The sequence below is a fragment of the Symphalangus syndactylus genome, chromosome 2 (genome assembly GCF_028878055.3).
Source record: "Symphalangus syndactylus isolate Jambi chromosome 2, NHGRI_mSymSyn1-v2.1_pri, whole genome shotgun sequence".
Taxonomy (NCBI): Eukaryota; Metazoa; Chordata; class Mammalia; order Primates; family Hylobatidae; genus Symphalangus; species Symphalangus syndactylus.
This window is the reverse complement of record NC_072424.2, coordinates 130,084,670-130,105,649: the sequence shown is the minus strand read 5'-3', so window position 1 is coordinate 130,105,649 and position 20,980 is coordinate 130,084,670. Positions and strand designations below refer to the sequence as shown.

Here is a 20,980-nt window from a genome sequence, read left to right as displayed (position 1 = left end):
GCCATCAGATCTCATGAGAACTCACTAACTATCACGAGAACAGCATGGGAGAAACTGCCCCCATGATTCAATTACCTCCCATTGGGTCCCTCCCATGACATGTGGGGATTATGGGAACTACAATTCAAGATGGTATTTGGGTGGGGACACAGAGCTTAACCATATCAGGTATGTTATCAAGCAAGTTGCCCACCACTGTGAGCAACTGCAACTTAATCCAGTCAGGCAATGCTGGGAGCTGGTATACAGTGTGAGCCTCAGTTATCCCACCCAAGGGCAGGGGATCTGGAGTATTTAGAGACAAACTCCTATGAATTAGAAGAGCAGTTGAGGGCTGCCCCTCAGGGTGAGGCTCCCCTGTGCCTACATTGCCCTCAAACTAAGAGTACATCAGGGACTAGAGAATGTCTTCAAGCTAAGAGATCTAGGAGCAATTAGAAGTCCAGCTGGACTGTGCTGCAGTGGTGTGATCTGGGGGTGTGGATGGATGGAGCAATTACAGTGCTGCAAAAAGACCCAAAACCTGGTGGTACAATTAGGCAGAAATGATTAATGGAATTTATTTTTATTTATATTTATTTGTGTATTTATTTTGAGACGGAGTCTTGCTCTGTCACCCAGGCTCGAGTGCAGTGGCACAATCTTGGCTCACTGCAAGCTCCGCCTCCCAGGTTCATGCCATTCTCCTGCCTCAGCCTCTCGAGTAGCTGGGACTACAGGTGCCCACCACCACGCCAGGCTAATTTTTTGTATTTTTAGTAGAGATGGGGTTTCACTGTGTTAGCCAGGATGGTCTCGATCTTCTGACCTCGTGATCCACCCGCCTTGGCCTCCCAAAGTGCTGGGATTATAGGCGTGAGCCACCGCGCCTGGCCTGATTAATGGAATTTAAAATATAGCATGTGTAGGCCGGGCGTGGTGGCTCACGCCTGTAGTCCCAGCATATTGGGAGGCCGAGGCGGGCAGATCACAAGGTCAGGAGATCAAGACCATCCTGGCTAACACAGTGAAACCCTGTCTCTACCAAAAGTACAAAAAAATTAGCCAGGCATGGTGGCGGGCACCTGTAGTCCCAGCTACTCGGGCGGCTTAGGAAGGAGAATGGCGTGAACCCGGGAGGCAGAGCTTGCAGTGAGCCGAGATCGCGCCACTGCACACCAGCCTGGGCGACACAGCAAGACTTTGTCTTAAAAAAAAAAAAAAAAATAGCATGTGTATTGAGACAAGGGAAGTGCTTAACTTATCGATAAGAGAAATAATTAAGTTTTAATATTTAGACCAAGTCAGGAAATATTGTCCTTTTATTTCATTGTGATTTTCTGATGTTTAATCTCACATAAGGTGGTTACTGTGCTTATTTTTCTCTCCTGCTCTGAATGTCCTGCTTAGTTTGATAGAGTTAAGTGTTGCTTCTCTCCCTGCCCAGAGCTTTGGCTCCAGAAAAGACCCACTCAGGGGATCTCTCTCGGTTTTGCCTTTGAGACTCCCCCAGTGTCTCCTGTCCCCCAGCCGCTGACTCTTGAGTTGATAGCTGGTTCCATGTTTCTGCATGTTGGCCTGTGTTTAACTGTCCCTTTGCTTCCTGAGGCTGCCCTTCAGACCTGGACTCAGTGTCATTAAGCCCTGGGCAGCCTGCTCACTCCCAAGCCAGCTTCTTCCTGATCTCTTGACCCCTTGCTGACTGGAATGGATGGAACACACACAATGACAGATTTTAGACTCCTAAGGATTCTCACTGTGGATTTGTTGTCCTTTCAAATCCCTTTCAGTCAACTTGAAGGAGCTCTCTCCAAATGGACAAGTTATCAGGATGACGTTCGACAGTTCTCCGGTTGGATGGACGGTATGGAAGCCAACCTAAATGAATCAGAAAGGCAGCATGCGGAGCTGCGGGATAAAATAACTATGCTCGGAAAAGCCAAGGTGAGAGCTGGATTTCAGATTCCATTTGTTTTCTCACAGGCTTCTTTAGAGTGCCACAGTCAGACAAAAATGGGATTACGTGTACGCTAGGACAGTGCACATAAGCAAATTATGTTTGGGGCTTGTAGTATAATTTCTAAAGTCTTCTTAAACTGGACTTTCATTTGTGATTATTTTATTAGTGAGTGAAAATTTTCCCTTCCAGGAAAACCATGTCGATCCATGTTTTATGACACAAACCATTTAAAATGTAGCACCATGAAATATCTTTTAATGTCTTCAGCCTGCTCATCATTGGAAGTCTTTTTTTTTTAATCACATCCTTTTGTGTTATTTTTTGTGCATTCGTCATAATGCTTATATTAGTACAGTACTACATGGAAAGATTTTTTAAATAAATAAATAATAGCATGTTCTTAAAACTTATTGACATGTTTGACATGAAGTTTTACAGTCCTTTGTTTTATAGCTGCAGCCTCACTCCAGGGCATGGTCATTGGTCAGCCTGTTCCATCACCCCCTTACCATTGTCCTAAACAGCACTTACGATCTTCTACACAGAAATCCTTTAACCTCTTACATTCTCTATTTCTGCTCATTTGTATCACCTCACCCTGAATATATTACACTGGAAACCTCATTACTCTCAGTGCCTTCTTTCTCATTGCCACTTTACATCTGGCACTAGTTTCTACTGATCCAATCTCTTCACCTAACTGGAACAGACTCCCAATTTTTCACCTTGTTTCTTGCCTCCATCTATTGTTATCTCCTATAAAGATGAATGTCTCACTTCCTGCGTGAGGTCTTGTGTTGTCTTCCCGTTGTCTATAGTATAAGCTCAATCTCCCTCGTCTGGTTTGTAAGAATGGAAATAAGCTCCTCTGCCATGCTCTTTTCCTTCATGCTCCCAGCCTCCTCTCTTGCTCTCTCCAGCCTTGCTGAATCTCACACTATCTCCTGAACATGCCACAGTCTTCACAATTCTGTGTCTTTGCATAATCTCTTCCCTTTTTACAGAAGTCCTTGCTCTGTCTCTGCCCCTGGCAACCTCCTACTTATCTTTCTGAATGAATTTTGAAGTCATTTTAGCTATGCTACACCACCACCGCTCAGGCTTGATTCATTGTTCTGTTCTCTCATAGCCCTTGGTCCAAAGCTCTTTATCAATTTCATAGGACATGTATTTGCATGTCCCTCTCCTTCAGTGAAGAGAGATGCTTAATTTTCTTTATATCCTCAACACTTGGCTGTCTGTCTGACACAGAACACACGCTGAATAAAAGTTATTTAAATGACTAAATAATCTTATGTGACCTATGCCAAGGTACTTAATGTTTCTGGGTCTCATTTATGCATCCATAAAATAATATAATTATAATTATCTGCTTCATAAATACCTGCATGTATTATCTGTTATAATAATTAATTGCTTAATTAATTGGATTGTTCACCTATTCAATCAACATTTATTGAGAAATTGCTACATGTAGGCATTGTGCCCGATTCTAGCAGTAAAAACAGTCAATCATACATTAGTGGGGATGCATGCACTCAGTAATAAATGTACAAATAAATAATTACAACTGCTGAGTACTATGAAGAAAAAAGAAGTAGTGTGGTGTGAGAGAGAATCATTTTGAAAAGGCTCATACAGCTTGTTTGAGGCCAAGGGAGAGGGACAAGAAAGGCCTCTCTGAAACAGCAGACATATAGTCCATGCACTAAAGAATTTAAGCCAGAGAAATGAGCCTGGGGAGGAGTTGAGGAACGAGCATTCTAGATAGAACAAACAGCAGGTCATCAGGCCCTGTGGAGGGAAAGATCCTGGTGCAATGGGGAGCTGCGGGGAAACAGGCAGGTGTTGTTGCAGCAGAGAGTAGGCAGGGAGGGGCTGCAAGGGGAGTTTGATGGAGAGACAGAGCCTGATCCTCCATTGCCATGCCAGCTGCTCTGAGGATTTTCCACTTGATCCCGGCAGCATTGGGACGATAATCCAGGTTTTAAGCTGAGAAGCGACATGATTCAACTTTTAATTGCAAGACATTATATCACTTAGACTGCTGTGTGGAGCATGAAATAAGGGACAGGGAAAGAACTGGTGGCCAGGAATCTGCCTGGGATACTACTGCAAAGTCCAGGTGAAAGAGGAGGGCAGCCTGGGCTGGGGAGTTTGCAGGAGATGTGGGGACAGATGTCGCGGTATAACAGGAGGTAGAGCTAACTGGATTTCCTAATGGTTAAGAGGACGGAGAGCTAGAGAGCACACTGGAACAATTCCCATATTCTGGGTTGACCATCTGGGTGGGAGGTCATGGCATTTGCTGTTTGAAAAGAGATGGAAAGAGAAGGGGGTTTCATGGGGGGCTGGGGTAGAATAGGGAAGGGGTGAACATCAGGGGTCCATTTCTGGACATAATCAGTTTGAAATGTTAAGAGTAGAAATATAAAGTAGTTAATTGGTAATTAATATCTTAGAGAAAGTTCTGGACCAGACATAAAATACACACACACACACACACACACACACATCCATGCATTCACACACATATCTGTGTCAAATAGATAAAATGAGGGAGGGGTGGACGAATAGGTAACCTGAGGTCACTTGTCAACTGTACAATTAAAATATGCTGATTTTAGCAGTGTCATTGATGTGATGGTGCATGAGTAACCACTTTATTTTTCTTAAATGCTCTGTAGTTATTAAATGAAGAAGTGGTGAGTTACAGCAGCTTGCTGGAGACCATCGAAGTCAAAGGGGCTGGCATGACAGAACACTATGTCACCCAGCTAGAACTCCAGGATCTACAGGAACGATACAGAGCCATCCAAGAGAGGGCCAAGGTACGGCAGAGCACTTTCCTTGTAGACTCACCAAAAGGGGAGTGTTTGGAGCTGTGCTCGTTTAAAGACTCATTTATTTTCAAGAATGACAGGCTTGGGAAGACAGAACAAAAGCAAAATGAATTTTTCATATTTTAAAGGAATTACTGGCAAAACCAAACAAAAACCTTCACATATTGTTAGTATTATGAAAGCTATGAAAGTAAGATTATTTTCAACTAAAAATTCCTAGAAATGTACCAATTTAAAAAAAATTCTGGACAGCTTCAACTGAAGACTCATAAATGCCTTATTATGTCTGATGATGAGAGTTTTCTAAGGTGGGAAATAATCACTGATAGTATTGGTCATTCTTCATTTAGTCCTCACAAAGAAAATAAATATGCTTTTTCAGAGCACATTCTCCTGTGGAAAATTAAATCCACAGTAAGTCCAAAGCCTCATTTAAGGCACAATATAAGAATTTCAATTTTCTTCATTAGCAAAAGTGAATTTTTATGAAATTAGTAAAGTGAATTCATTTCTTAACCTGTCTGTTACCTTTTATAAGGTGTTCAGAGATCATGTAGTTAATTCAACAAAATAATTAATAACACTTTTATTCCTGAAATGTTAGGTTTTTGTATTTTTACACAAACCTTAAAGATTCATGATTCTAGGAAATAACTCATATGCCAATGTCTCAATCATTGTACTTTTCTAAAATTACAAAAGTGAATTACAGCACATCGATGCTTTATAATGTGTTCTTATCTTCATTATTTTAAATGCTAATTATAGGAAGCCGTAACCAAGTCTGAAAAACTTGTCCGCCTGCACCAAGAGTATCAGAGAGACCTAAAAGCATTTGAAGTTTGGTTGGGGCAAGAACAAGAAAAGCTCGATCAGTATTCAGTTCTTGAAGGTGATGTCCACACTCATGAGACAACATTGCGTGATCTTCAGGTAAAGCCTCCTTTATCCTAAAACAAAGGAATCCTCATTCTGAATATGGAATTATTATTTTAAGCAATAGGAAGTTAATAGAAACCTTGAGTCCAGTGGCTAGCTGATACACATTAAGTGCAATCCCCATAAGGTTTGGTCAAGAACATTCCGAGACCTCAGTAATGTGTGCTAGTTGACATCATTTTGTAGGCAATTTAGATAGGACAGGACTAGCACTTGGGGAACTCATAGAGCTGCTAGGGTGGCCCTGACAAGAATGGCTGGAGATCTGATTGATGGGATTGTCTGGCTTACCTGCCTGTTTCTCCCTAAGGGATCAAATCAGATGTGGAAGACAGCAGCAGGTGTCATTAGAAGGTGACACAAAGTCAAACTAGTGGCAATATCTTGAGCCATGTAGTTTTAAGCAAAACCTGCCACATTGCTGATGGTACAGGTTCAGGCTCAGAGTTCTAGAAGAAGGAATTAGAGAAGTAAAAAAAAAAAAGTGTTGGTGCCCAGGCCAGCAGGCCATAATTCACAGTGAGATGCCAGACATGGTGGAGAAAGTGGTCACAACCTATATACTTATTTACTCATTCAGTATTTACTGGATACTTAATACAGTACAGATACTTTGCTAGCTACTTCAGGTAAAGATGATTAAGATATGATTTCTGTCTTCAAGGAACTTGAAATCTGATGAGGAACACAAACCCATAGAAAGATGATTATAAATAATGTGGTGAGGACATTAATAGACTAATGTAAGGGATCTTATGGTAGTATCAAAGAAGGGCCCATAATCTTACCTTAAGGAGTAGGTAGGAATCAAGGAAGTTCACCAAGAAGGGGCCACCATGTACAAAACAAACAGCAGAAGATGGAGAATGGCCAATGAGACCACTTTATGTCCCACCAGCGATGTGTTGGAACTTACAAATGTGCCATCAGCCCTGATCAGAATTGGTTCAGGATTGGGTAAGTTTTACCTACAGCTTGGACAAGGTGGAAAAATCAGGGACCATCATGATTATGAGTCACATATAAAATTTCTGGCTTTTTTCTATTAGGTCTTGGAAATTGTATAATGGCAAGAGAATGGGGTTGGAATTAGGAAGTTGGGACTCTAATCCTTGGTGGGACCCAACACTAGGTGACTTCAGGCAAGAGACAACTTCTCTGACCCAGTTTTGTCCACAGAGTTGTAAGGATTAACGGAAAGGGAAGAAAATCTTGTTTAAATATACAGTCTACTCCTGAAGTAAGTAAATAATAAAAGTTAGAAGGGTTACAATTTCCTTAGCTTACTTAAGGGTGTCATCCATCCTGCCTCCAAAGAGTAGGATCCACAGGTTTAGCTGTTGTAGTTTGTTTGACTAGAATTGACAATTTTCTTTAAATAACCCTTCTTAGTTCTACACTACCAATATCACTGGCAAGCAAATGCTGAGCTCCCTGTGCTTGAGTAGAACTAAGTCAGTAGTTACCCATCACCAGCAGATGTTGCTGTTGCTCTGGTCAAAAGAAAATATTGCACTTAAGCCGGTATTCATGTGGTGCAACCCTAACCTCCCCCTGATTTCACCATGCATTAATCCTTACATTTTCTATTGTGAGCCACCACAAAGGTTAAAAAAGAAGAAAGATGCCAGTGGCAGGAAGCAGTGGTGGAGAATTGTGATGCTGCAACCACAAAGCAGAATTTCTTCAGGATCCTGATGTTCTGTAGCATGTACATGGTGAAGGGATTGGCCAGTAGTGTGGAACATATTCAGAAATTATTTTGTATAACCTGAAGGCCTAGTTTGGGTCATAGAACATATATGTAGTTTATACATTTTTAATATAATATCTTTAATATATTAATATATTTTAATATATTTAATATATTATATACACACATTTATGTTACTTATTTAGATTTTATATATTTAACAATATTATATATAAATATATATTTATTTAAATATCAAACCATGTTTTTCCTTCAGAATACAGACTTGAAATTTGGGATATATGAGAATTTATTTAATAGAATATTAACTTGGATAATAGATAAAGTGGTTATTTATGAACTATGGAAAAGATGCTGAGAAGATTACTAAATTAGTCAACTACTGTCCAGGGCCACAGTGTCTGTTTTTTTAAATAAAATATTATTGGAATGCAGCCACATCCATTTATTTATGTATTGTCTGGTTTTTTTCTTACTACAATGGTAGTGTTAAGCCATTGCAACAGAGACCTATGGCCCACAAGGTCCAAATTATTTACTATCAGGCCTTTCATAGAAAAAGTTTGCCAACCTTGAGTTAGGAAAATGATTATAAAAAATTATCTTGAAAAAAAGTCTAAGAATTTTAGAATAAAGTTTATGTATTTGTTGCCAATTTGATTAATATTTTACCATATATATCTATAGTTCTTCTCTTTCCATGTGCATATGTCTTTACATTACACCTTGCTTGAAGTGACATCACATTTGAAGAAAAATTTTCTATTAGTTGAAACCATATGAGATTGTTATTTTTGTAAGAAAAATATTTTAGCAATTTTAAGTGGTTTTTAAAATATAGTATTGAGAAATACTATGTTTTAACTACATATACTGATATTTTTAACATTGTTGATAGGATTTGACTTGATTTATTTTACTTTAGGTGATAGATCAAGTGACAGTATAGATTTATGTTTATCACCAGAAATACAAGTGTGCCATGTTGTTTTACCAACATCTTTAAGGATACAAGATTCTTTTTATCCTATGAAAAATAGCATACGCTCTTCAAAACTCGATTTATACTAAATTTGTAGGGTAAATCTTTGGGGCTTAGGCTTTGGTGGAGGAAATTTATTTGCACCTGGGAGCACATGGTGGGCAGGTGTGATGAACCAATTTCCCAGGTTTGTGTGCCCTGAACTCTCCAGGTTCGGCTTTTCTTGGCCACCACAATGCCTAGAGTACAGCTTTGGCAAAAGATTCCTCCTTAGCAAGAAGAGGGTTCATTGTTTCTTTCTCAGTCACAAATGTAGCACTGAGCTATTCAATGTCAAAGCAAGAAGCTTAAGGCACTTTAAGCAGATTATGAGCCATAATAAGCCTGGGTCATTCTTTTAAACAATAGCCCTTTATTCACAAGTGTTTTTGCCTGTAAGCTAAAAAGTCAAATTTTGGAAACTGTTGATTGAGAAAAATATTGGGTGTGTGTGTGTGTGTGTGTGTGTTGATTATTTTAATTGAAAAAATTTTAGGAATCCTTCTGACTTGGGAGAAAATATGGTTAGGAACATATTTTTGTATAGGGCATAATAAAATCATTTTTTTCTAATGAGAAGTTCAAGCCGGCACAGTTGGCTTGGGCAAGACATGCTAACCCATGCAAGTGTGAAATATGATTGAGAGTGACAGCCATACCTTTTTCTCTGCAGGAGCTACAGGTACACTGTGCAGAAGGGCAGGCCCTGTTGAACTCAGTGCTGCACACCAGAGAGGATGTGATCCCATCAGGTATCCCACAGGCAGAGGACCGGGCTTTAGAGTCTCTCCGGCAAGACTGGCAGGCTTACCAGCACAGGCTGTCCGAGACGCGAACTCACTTCAATAACGTGGTGAACAAATTGAGGCTAATGGAGCAAAAGTTTCAGCAAGTAGATGAATGGCTCAAAACAGCAGAGGAGAAAGTTAGTCCCAGGACCAGACGTCAGTCTAACAGGGCAACCAAGGAGCTACAACTACATCAGATGAAGGTACAACTCATGTAGATTCCTGATCTTTGTCAAAGCTACAGTTACCTTGCATAGTTTGTTTCATTAAAATATTTAGTAACTTTTGTCCAAAGCTTAGGCTTTGCAAAATCTTTTTGATTACCTAGAAAGTTAAAATAAATTACAATGGAGCACTCTTCTTACAACAATTATTTCATAAATTAGTCTTTGATACAATGTAGTTTAATGTAACTATTTTATATTTTCTTTCCATACCGCATTACCTTGTTTTGTGAAGATACATGAATGCTCGTATTACAATAATTTAAGTTTATGGTTCTGATATGAAATTGCTCCAATATAGTTCATTGAAATAGTACTTGAGAATTAGTTTTATTCTAAGTTTTATGCAATTTTAGTGCACACATCTAAAATAATGCTTGGGCCTTAGGAATTTATTTTCATTATCCACCCATTTTAAAATTGATCTAAGTACAATAGGAGGTCTAAAAAATTATGCCACTTTGTTTTCATGTTTATTTATTTTATTTAATTTTTTTGGAGACGGAGTCTCACTCTGTCGCCCAGGCTGGAGTGCGGTGGCGCGGTCTCGGCTCACTGTAACCTCTGTCGCATGGGTTCAGGCGATTCTCCTGCCTCAGCCTCCCAAGCAGCTGGGACTACAGGCATGAGCCACCGCGCCTGGCCTGTTTTCATTTTTAATTTTTGAATTGAAGTGTAATAGATACAGAAAACTATCCAACTCAAGTGTACAGTTTGTATCACATTGTTGTAATATAATATTTATGAAGATAACATATGGCATTTTCAAAATTATATCTCAAAATAAACATCTTCTAAACATATACTGAAACCATTTCCTATTAAGAAGATACGCATTTGTCTTATTTGAATGAATCAGATCGAATCTTTCCCTTCGATACTTTGTCATTTCAGAAGTGGCACGAAGAAGTGACTGGGTACAGAGATGAAGTTGAGGAAGTGGGAGCTAGAGCTCAGGAGATACTGGATGAGAGCCAGGTGAACAGCAGAATGGGTTGCCAGGCCACCCAGCTGACTTCCAGATACCAGGCCCTGCTTCTCCAAGTGCTGGTGAGTGGGTCACCAGGTGCTCAGCATAGACCAGCAAACTTTGCAGGCCGAAATAGTCTTCCTTTCACTAACATCCAGTGAAGTTACATATTCATCAACAAAGGCCCTGGCACAGGCCTTTACTTCACCATTCAATTTTCTCTTTTCTTTCATAGGAACAAATAAAATTCCTGGAGGAAGAGATTCAGAGTTTGGAGGAATCAGAATCATCCCTTAGTTCCTATTCTGATTGGTATGGCTCTACGCATAAAAACTTCAAGAACGTGGCTACCAAGATTGACAAAGTAGATACAGCAATGATGGGGAAGAAATTGAAGACGTTGGAGGTAGGCACGCATACTTCAGATTTGTATCCAACCTTTCCGTTCGCGAAGCTGCCCCATTCTCCTGCATAGATACTGGAAGCACAGATGATCATCCCAACCATTATGATTGGTGATCCTGAGCTCATCATTTTACTTGAAATACTAAGTTGGCTCTTTAAAGCCAAAAGCTGGCTTTCACTTATTTATGATGTGTTGTTATCAGAATGACTTACACATGGACACCCATGAAAGTCTTCACTGAATTCCAGTGTGACACTTCAATATTAAGAGAAAACTATCTCTCTCAAATTAATAGCCCACTGCCTTTACAGAGTTTAAACTCAGGTCTTTAGAAGGAGATTGCTAAGGATGAGAGAAACATCAAGTTCTTTTTCAAGTCTCTGATTTGGAAATGATATATTGATCAAGATTTTTAGAACCTATATTGAAGTAAAGAAGCCAGGGTTCCTGATTCCTGGCAGGTCAAATCTGGTTATGAACATCAACAACTTATTTTAAAGGGAAATAGGTGGACTTAAGAACAGGCCTTGAGAAACCTTTCTTTAAAAGCAAAAGAAATGGCCAGGCACAGTGGCTCACACCTGTAATCCCAGCGCTTTGGGAGGCTGAGGTGGGTGGATTGCTTGAGGTCAGAAGTTCAAGACCAGCCTGACCAACATGGTGAAACCCTGTCTCTACTAAAAAATACAAAAATTAGCTGGGCATGGTGGCACGCACCTGTAGTGCCAGCTACTTTGGAGGCTGAGGCAGGAGAATCACTGGGACCCAGGAGGCGGAAGTTGCAGTGAGCCAAGATCGTGCCACTGCACTCCAGCCTGGGTGACAAAGTGAAACTCCATCTCAAAAAAAAAAAAAAAAGAAAAGAAAAGAAATAAGACTACCTTTGCTTCCTAGTCACTCTCTTTTTCAGGTTTTGCTCAAAGACATGGAAAAAGGTCACAGTTTGCTGAAATCAGCCCGGGAGAAAGGAGAGAGGGCTGTTAAATACTTGGAGGAAGGCGAGGCAGAGAGGTTAAGAAAGGAGATTCATGATCACATGGAGCGGTTGAAGGAACTGACCAGCACTGTCCGGAAAGAACACATGACGCTGGAAAAAGGTCTTCATTTAGCAAAGGAATTCTCAGATAAATGCAAAGCACTGACACAGTGGATAGCAGAATACCAGGAAATCTTACATGTTCCTGAAGAACCCAAAATGGAATTATATGAGAAAAAAGCTCAGTTATCTAAATACAAGGTAGTGTGTTTACTCATTGACAGATGCATGTGGAGGTCACACAGAGACCAAATGGGAGGGAGGTGATTCTTGCTGGGTGTCACCTGTAACAGCTGCTGGAATACATTCCACATGTGTCCGTTCTGCAGCTGACCAGTGATGGAATGACCTCTGGAGATTTATTGGGTTAAATCCACTACCTCAGAGTTATTTTTCCATTCAGAGATCTGATACTCAAAGATTGTATCAATATATTTATCGATTGCACATATCTGTCAATCAATGAAGATCTTTTCTGATGTGTGAGCCTGGTATTTGGATCCTCCAGGTAAAATCTTGCTGGCATCAGGATCCCATATCTTTCCCATATTGAGGCTTCCCTTCATCTTCTGGTACCTAAGGCTAGAAACTGACCTGTGGTAAATTGAAAATGACATATTATATTTATAAGAAAATAAGTTCTAGTTAACAAACTCGAGCTAAGTACCTTAGAAACTGATTTTTGAAAGAATAAATAGTGATGCGGCTATAGCTATAGCTATACATGACATAGACACAGGTACTTCACCCACTCAAATTTTTGAAGCAATTATGAAAGCTTATGTGCGGAATAATTTGTGTTATAAATTTGATCTGGATGATTGAGTGATACCTTTTAAGAATTACAGTGTGCTGGCTTACCCCAGAGCTTTCCCTGTTGGAAGCTTTTGTGATGGCGTCTTCCAGCCAATGTCTATTTCTATCCTTGGCTTCTCTGCCAAGCCTGACAACTTGTCTTTGAAGAGGACACATAAGAATCACAACCTCTTCCTCCTGACTACTGAGTTCTTGATAGATTTAAATAGTGCTTTTAGCCTATCTCAGCAAGGTCACAACTGGAATTGTTCTTGCTAACTCCGTAAGTAGCTCAAACTGGAACTAACTTCATGACCTCAAAATCAAAAGATATTGGCCTTTTTATGTTGAGATTTTTTTTCTCTGATGAAAGGAATAAGATAGAAGCCAGAAATATGAGCTATATTAAATTTAGCCAAATATAACTATTTCCCATCCTTTTTTCTCCACATAGGAAGGGCCATTTGATGTGTGGCTCTTCTGTTGTATTTAGAAACTGTGTTCACCTTAATAAATCACTCTCTCTTTAATGTTTTGCACCTATTGATTCATAAATATGAACAGTCTTTCTTTGAGGTGGATCATCTCTTCCATGTCACAGGAATATGTATGTGTTCATCTTGTCCACAGAGATGAGCAGGCTCATTTTTTTTTTCTTTGTAATTCAAGTCACTTCAACAAACAGTGCTGTCCCATGAACCATCAGTAAAGTCAGTGAGAGAGAAGGGTGAAGCTCTTTTGGAACTGGTGCAGGATGTCACTTTAAAGGACAAAATAGATCAACTTCAAAGTGATTACCAGGACCTGTGCAGCATAGGAAAGGTAAGGAGAGATGAAAGACTCCGTAAAAGGGTTTATTTTCCAAAATGTGGGCCCTGACTCCTTTCTCTCTGTCACATAATTTTAAGGCGTGGTACGGGTTAGTATTTTTTTTATTCAGATGGATATTTAATTGGCATAATGACTATGATTTTTCCATTCCTGGTAGTTTTCCGATATAAGCAGCTCTAATTACCCTGTGAGTTGCACGGTGTTTTTTGTAATACAAAACAGTTTTGAGTAGGTTTTTCACTTGAGAGTCACCTCTGATGGGCACCTGGTTTTGCAGGAGCATGTCTTCAGTCTGGAGGCGAAAGTCAAAGACCATGAAGACTACAACAGTGAGCTCCAAGAGGTCGAAAAGTGGCTGCTGCAGATGTCCGGCAGACTGGTGGCACCTGACCTCCTGGAGACGAGCAGCCTGGAGACAATCACCCAGCAACTGGCCCACCACAAGGTACCCCTGACCTTTAAAGGGCTGCCTTTGGGATAGCTTCACCAGTGTGTGTACACGTGTGTCTGTGCATGTATGTGCATGTGTGGGGGTGCACACACAGGTGCATCTCTGGTTTATAATGATTGTACTGAGAGAATCAGGTCTGTATTAGTCCATTTTCATATGGCTGACAAAGACATTCCTGAGACTGGGCAATTTACAAAAGAAAGAGGTTTGTTGGACTTACAGTTCCATGTGGCTGGGGAGGCCTCACAATCATGGTGGAGGGTAAAGGCACATCTCACATGGTGGCAGACAAGAGAAGAGAGCATTTGCAGGGAAACTCCCTTTTTTAAAACCATCAGATCTCATGAGACTTATTTGCTATCATGAAAATAGCACAGGAAAGAGCTGTCCCCATGATTCAGTTATCTCCTACCAGGTCCCTTCTACAACACGGGGGAATTCAAGATGAGATTTGGGAGGGGAGACAGCCAAACCACATGAAAGTCTGAGTCTCAAGCACTTCTGACAATTGACAACAATTGAACTTGATACTCAAGTGAATCAAGAAGAGTTGAATCCTCGCATTGAACTTCTGAACACATTGCTGCATTTTTCCCAGCTAATAATTTTTATCTCAGAATTTAGTCTTTATGGAGTCTATTTTAGAAAATGCAGCCAAAGGCATCAGAAAGTCTGGATTCTAGGCTGGACTCTTCACCTTCCTGGAGAGACAACTTAGCCTATCTGAGCCTGTCCTTTTCTCCTTTAGGATGATAACAATACCAGCCCATCTCATAATTGTTGTGCTAATCACAGGAGATAATATTTGTGAAGACATTTTGTAAATCACAAAGTACAAAACTAATATGAGGAGTTCTTATCTTTGATATAGGTGATAGGCTGAAAGCGCTATTTAAATCTATCAAGATAAGAATTTAATAATATGTATTTTTAGTAACCATGTTTACCAGATGATAGATGTTATGGTCACAATTTTATGGAGCAACTTACTTGTGATCTTAATGGAAAACAAGTTTACTCATGATGTGGTCAGTGTCTGATAGTGTGTCTTAGGAAAGCCAGTTAGCCTCTCTGGGCTCCAACATTTCTGTCTATAAGAAAGGATCTTATTTAACAAATACGAATAAAAAAGCAGCTACACCATACCTTCTGGTAGGCACTGAGGAGATGACAATCCAGAAGGTAGTCTACCCCATGAATGACCTCATGATGGAGTGGTTCTGTTCCAACTCAGAGACAAAGTGGTTCTTTTCAACTGAGCGTATATAATAACTGCTAGCCCAGCACTGTTTGAAAAAGTAGTAGACCCTGGACTGCTGAAGGACCACCCAGGTTTCCTATAGATATAATGATGGGTTACCCCAGGCAACCCTATGTTGGACTGTGTCACTTGTCATTAGCATCATATAACATAAAAAAAAAAAAAAAAAAAAAAACACTAGAACTTGATTTTATTTATTTATTTATTTATTTTATTTTATTTTATTTTTTTTCTGAGACAGATTCTTGGTCTTGTTGCCCAGGCTGGAGTGCAATGGCGCAATCTCAGCTCACTGCAACCTCTGCCTCCTGGGTTCAAGCGATTCTCCTGCTTCAGCCTCCCGAGTAGCTGAGATTACAGGTGCCCTCCACCATGCCTGACTAACTTTTGTATTTTTAGTAGAGACATGGTTACACCATGTTGGCCAGGCTGGTCTCTAACTCCTGACCTCAGGTGATCCACCAGTCTCGGCCTCCCAAAGTGCTGGGATTACAGGCGTAAGCCACCGCGCCTGGCCAGAACGTGATTTTTAAAAAGTAAGTTCTTCTTCCCTGAGTCATCTATAAGAATGCTCACTAAAGAATGCAAGTGGGCATGGTGGTGTGAGGTGAAATCAGGCCGAGCTATGTCCAAAGCCTGGGGACTGTGCCATACCTTGACTGTGTCATACCTTGACTGTGTTGTACAACCTCACCGTGCTTCAGTTTCTTCATCTATAAAACAATGATAATACACATTCGTTGGGCTTATATATAATTCCTGGACTATAGCAGGTACTTAATAAATGGTAAGTTTAAATGCTATTTTCATTATTATAAACAGTAGTAGATGTAAGTTAGATATTACATAAATTAAAAATTAGATATTAGATTATTACAGAAACTAGAATTAGATTATTATATTTGTGCAAAAGTAGTTGCAGTTTTTGCCATTAAAAGTAATAACAGGCCGGGCCCAGTGGCTCACACCTATAATCCAAGCACTTTGGGAGGCCAAGGCCAGCAGATCACTTGAGGTCAGGAGTTCAAGACCAGCTGGCCAACATGGTAAAACCCCGTCTCTACTAAAGATACAAAAAAAAAAAAAAAATTAGCCAGGTGTGGTGGCGGGCACCTGTAATCCTACCTACTCACCTACTCGGGAGGCTGAGGCAAGAGAATTGCTTGAACCTGGGAGGTGGAGGTTGCAGTGAGCTGAAATTGCGCCACTGCACTCCAGCCTGGACAGCAGAGTGACACTCTGTCTTAAAAAAAAAAAAAAAAAAAAAAAAAAAAAAAAAAGACAAAAACCGCAACTACTTTTGCACCAACCTTATAGCAATATTATATAAAGTTGATGAAATAGTAATTAGATTGTTTTAGATAAAAATTATGCCAGAATTATAACTTATTAACCTGAAAAATACAGGGACATCTTTTTGTCTGATAATAATACCATGGAGTATTATCTCTCTGAGACCAGCCATGAACACATTCTAGTCTTAAAGGTTACTTCATCGGTCCTTATGTAACTAATCTCTTAAACTCATCGACTCTTCCTCTTGGAGTATCCCTGAAAACACACATGTGCTTTTGTTTTTATTTAATATATAACTAAGATAAATTGCAAGATTATTTCAAAAACGATATTAAACAGTGAAATTATCTATCTTAAACTTTGTTTGATGGATAAGTTACTTAAAAGTAAAAGTAGAATTCTGAGAACTCTGTGTTGGTTTCGTTTTTGCAGGCAATGATGGAAGAAATTGCTGGTTTTGAAGACCGTTTGAACAATCTTCAAATGAAAGGTGATACTTTGATTGGCCAATGTGCCGATCACCTGCAAGCGAAACTTAAACAAAACGTGCATGCTCATCTGCAGGGCACAAAGGACAGCTACTCAGCGATCTGCAGCACAGCTCAGAGGGTGAGTGCCCCCAGAACATTCCACGATGACAAGGAATTATGGGGAGAGCCTGTGCAGTCTAGAGACTTTCTACAAATAGAATCGATGCTCAAATCTTTGGATTAGTTTTGGTGTGTTGCCAGACAGGAAATATGAGGATAAATTTCACAGTCGCTATGTGAACACAAAACTAACATATTTTGTATTTGATTGATGTGACTAAGCAGTGAATTTCAGATATTGTTTTATCCAATTTGTTTATTCCATGAATTGATTATGAAAAAGTTTGTTAAAAGTTGATTTTGGCTGGGCATGGTGGCTCAAGCCTGTAATCCCAGCACTTTGGGAGGCCGAAGCAGGTGGATCACCTGAGGTCAGGAGTTCGAGACCAGCCTGGCCAACATGGTGAAACCCTGTCTCCACTAAAAATACAAAAATTACCCGGGCGTGGTAGCAAGCACCTGTAATCCCAGCTACTCGGGAGGCTGAGGCAGGAGAATCGCTTGAACCCGGGAGGTGGAGATTGCAGTGAGCCGAGATCGTGCCACTGTACTCCAGCCTGGGAGACAGAGTGAGACTCCATCTAAAAAAAAAAAAAATAAAGTTGATTTGTTTGTTGGTGAAACGAATTTGAGGAAATTTAAAAAAGAAAAAATAGTTGTGTTTGAATAGAGGATGTGTTTGTTTTTCTTTGCACACCATCAATACTTTCTAATTTGCCATTTGTTTTGTAACACAAAAGCAAATTTATTTCATAATTTTCACAATAATTCTTTTCTTTTTAACTGTTTGCAGCCTAGGTTCTAATCTAAATCAATATTTGTTTGCATTCATATAGAATTTGAGAAAGGAGTAACTGACAAATATGACTTACACTTAAGTGGGTGTACTTCCACTAAAACAGAATTCTTAATGTTTTAGAAATAAGTGTAAGAGGAGTAAGAATGACTATTTTAACAAAAACTAAAATAGGTAAATTGCTTTCTATTATTCTAGAATTTTTAAGTGACACTGCAAAGAGTTTTTATAAGCCTTTAAACTTAGTATTCTGTGTATTTTTGTTCACTGGACTAGCCAGTAAGAACTGGTGATACACCGGTGATGTGGTTAGAATGATCCATGTTCACCATAATAATAAAAAAAATTCGGAGTGACATTAGTAACTTCCTAGGCTTTAAAAAAAAAGTCACCTTCAAAGGTTAACAAAAACAACTGGTGATACACAAGTGACGTGGTTAGAATGGTCTGTGTTCACCATAATAATAAAAAAAATTCTGGGGGACATTAGTCAACTTCCTAGACTTAGAAAAAATCACCTTCAAAGGTTAACAAAAGGGGAATACAAGAATCTAATAAATAATTGAAAATGATGACAAGGGGAGAAAACGGGGAGTGAAGAGATAAAATGAGGCTACACATAGAACTTTCTGGTGAGTTCATTCATTCACTCATTCAATAGAGATTTCTTGCACACTGTCTTCCTTCACAGTGGACATTTTCTTTGCATTAGGGATAGTTTAATTTTTTTTAATTGGTGGATGTTGGAAAAGCCAACATAATTTTTAAAATTTAAAAAGCAGATGAAATTCTGAGAACATAATCAGAACTTCATAATTAAAGTTTGCAAAAGTGATAAAGAAAACAAAACACCATTCTTTTAAAAATTCTGCTTGGAATAAGAATAAATAAGGGATAAGCCTAATGTCAGATGAAAGTGATGAATGTAAAAGATGACAGAGAAAAGCAGAATTCAATGATTGCTTCAATTGTCTCAATAATGAAAGAAATGCCAGGTTAAACTAATTTCCTTCTTTTTTCCTTTTTCCTAAATGGAAAGATATATTTCCTCTTGATCTCAAGTAGACACATAATTTTTCTTAATATGTCTTATGGATAAAATGAAAATTGGTTGGCTTGTTAAGGATTAATTAATTAAATAGACATATCAGAAAATGTATGAATTATTCTGAATTATTTTTGCCCTGGAACATAACTTCTAAGATGAAGTGAGGGCATCCACCCACCTCTCTGCTCCTCATGTTATAATTTAGTTCAAATTTTACCCTACCTTTATTGCAGAAGCATTGCAGTTAGAGAAACATTGGTTATCTTTTTTGAGATCATTTTTTATTTTTACTCTTAGTTGCTAGCTTAAACAAAAAGTGCAATATTTATACCATAGGAAGAGAAGCTGCAAAAACCTCTGACTTATGTTTATGACAATGAACTTCAATGATTTTGTGTATTCTAGCATGCCTCTATGGTTATATTTACCCTGCTCATGTTCTCTTCCCCTAATCCAGATATTACATTGTGATGTGTGGTCCGAGAAGTTATCAACTGGGATATGGGCGTTGCATTTCGCAACATCTGGGGAGACATACAACTGCCTTAGATATTAGATGAAATTGCGGAATCTTGGGGGAAAAATCCATTTAGATGTACTGGTCATGTTTCATTGAATTTCAATGATCTTTATAGAGGTAGAAAGCAGTTCTCATAATCTCAGCATGATTGTATTGTCTCAGGTGTACCAGAGTTTGGAACATGAACTTCAGAAGCACGTCAGCCGGCAAGACACCCTGCAGCAGTGCCAGGCCTGGCTTTCTGCAGTCCAGCCGGATTTAGAGCCAAGTCCTCAACCACCTCTTAGTAGGGCAGAAGCCGTTAAGCAGGTAGCAAACTCCTGAAAGTTTGTGTTATTCTTGTGAATCATTCAGAGAGTCAATGAAAATGTGTGAAGTACCTATGATGTGCCAAACTGTATTGACTCCTGGGAATCTAAAAGTAGGAAGAAGGTCTGAGGTTGGCTCTAGTGGAGTTCATGTGCCAGCCAGAAGAGGGACATGATACTTAGGGGCCAACTTGGTAGACTAGAAAGAGAATGGGGCCAGGTGTAGTGGCTCATGCCTGCAATCCCAGCACTTTGGGAGGCCGAAACGGGTGAATCACTTGAGGCCAAGAGTTCGAGACCAGCCTGGCCAACATGGTGAAACCCCATCTCTACTAAAAATATAAAAATTAGCTGGGCATGGTGGCGTGCACCTGTAATCCCAGCTACCCTGGGATTGAGGTAGGAGGGTACCTACCCTCCTGAGGCTGAGGAGGCTGAGTCAGGAAAATTGCTTTAACCTGGGAGGCAGAGGTTGCAGTGAGCCAAGATCATGCCACTGCACTCCAGCCTGGGTGACAGAGCAAGAGTCTGTCTCGAAAAATTAAAAAGTAAAAATAAAAAATAAAATAAAATAGTAATAAAAATAAACTATTAAAAAGAAAAAAAAAGAATGGGGCCGGGCACAGTGATTCATGCCTGTAATCCCAACACTTTGAGAGGCCAAGGCGGGCAGACCACACAGGTTCAAGAGTGCAAGACCATCCTGGCCAACATGGTGAAACCTCATCTCTATTAAAAATACAAAAATTAGCTGGGCATGGTGGCAGGCGCCTGTAATCCTAGCTATTCAGGAAGCTGAAGCACGAAAATTGCTCGAACCTGGGAGGTGGAGGCGGAGGTTGCAGTGAGCCAAGATTGCGCCACCGCACTCCAGCCTGGGCAACAGAGTGAGACTCTGTCTCAAAAAAAAAAAAAAAAGAAAGAAAAGAAAAGAAAGAGAATGGGCACTGTAACCAAAGGTTAATTCTGATATTTATTCGGTTGGGGGACCATGGGTAAGTTGCTTAATTTCTCCAAGCCTCCGAGATAGTTTCCTACTATCAAAAGTGACATTTATAAGTATACTTACTTCTAAAAGTTATAATGAAATGCAATTATCACACTACAGATAAACATGATTTATAAACAGAGAAGTAATACTAGCTTCTTGCATAGTTTTGAGGCATAAACAAGGTGCTTCATAAATAATTATTGAATGGATGAT

The 20,980-nt window shown here is 39.6% G+C and overlaps 1 protein-coding gene across 10 annotated transcripts in view; it reads left to right on the top strand.

Moving 5' to 3' along the window:
- The window catches only part of SYNE1 (spectrin repeat containing nuclear envelope protein 1), a 528,347-nt gene that overhangs the window by 273,186 nt on the left and 234,181 nt on the right, over positions 1-20,980 (top strand). For 9 of the 10 annotated variants that reach the window (XM_063632191.1, XM_063632173.1, XM_063632176.1 and 6 more), the window contains 11 exons: positions 1,770-1,923; positions 4,627-4,770; positions 5,551-5,715; positions 9,130-9,447; positions 10,363-10,518; positions 10,674-10,844; positions 11,755-12,081; positions 13,345-13,497; positions 13,784-13,951; positions 16,947-17,123; positions 19,631-19,777. In XM_063632191.1, coding sequence (XP_063488261.1) covers positions 1,770-1,923; positions 4,627-4,770; positions 5,551-5,715; positions 9,130-9,447; positions 10,363-10,518; positions 10,674-10,844; positions 11,755-12,081; positions 13,345-13,497; positions 13,784-13,951; positions 16,947-17,123; positions 19,631-19,777 — 2,080 coding nt within the window. The remainder of the gene's footprint in view (positions 1-1,769; positions 1,924-4,626; positions 4,771-5,550; positions 5,716-9,129; positions 9,448-10,362; positions 10,519-10,673; positions 10,845-11,754; positions 12,082-13,344; positions 13,498-13,783; positions 13,952-16,946; positions 17,124-19,630; positions 19,778-20,980) is intronic. The other variant, XM_055267440.2, reaches the window with a different exon arrangement.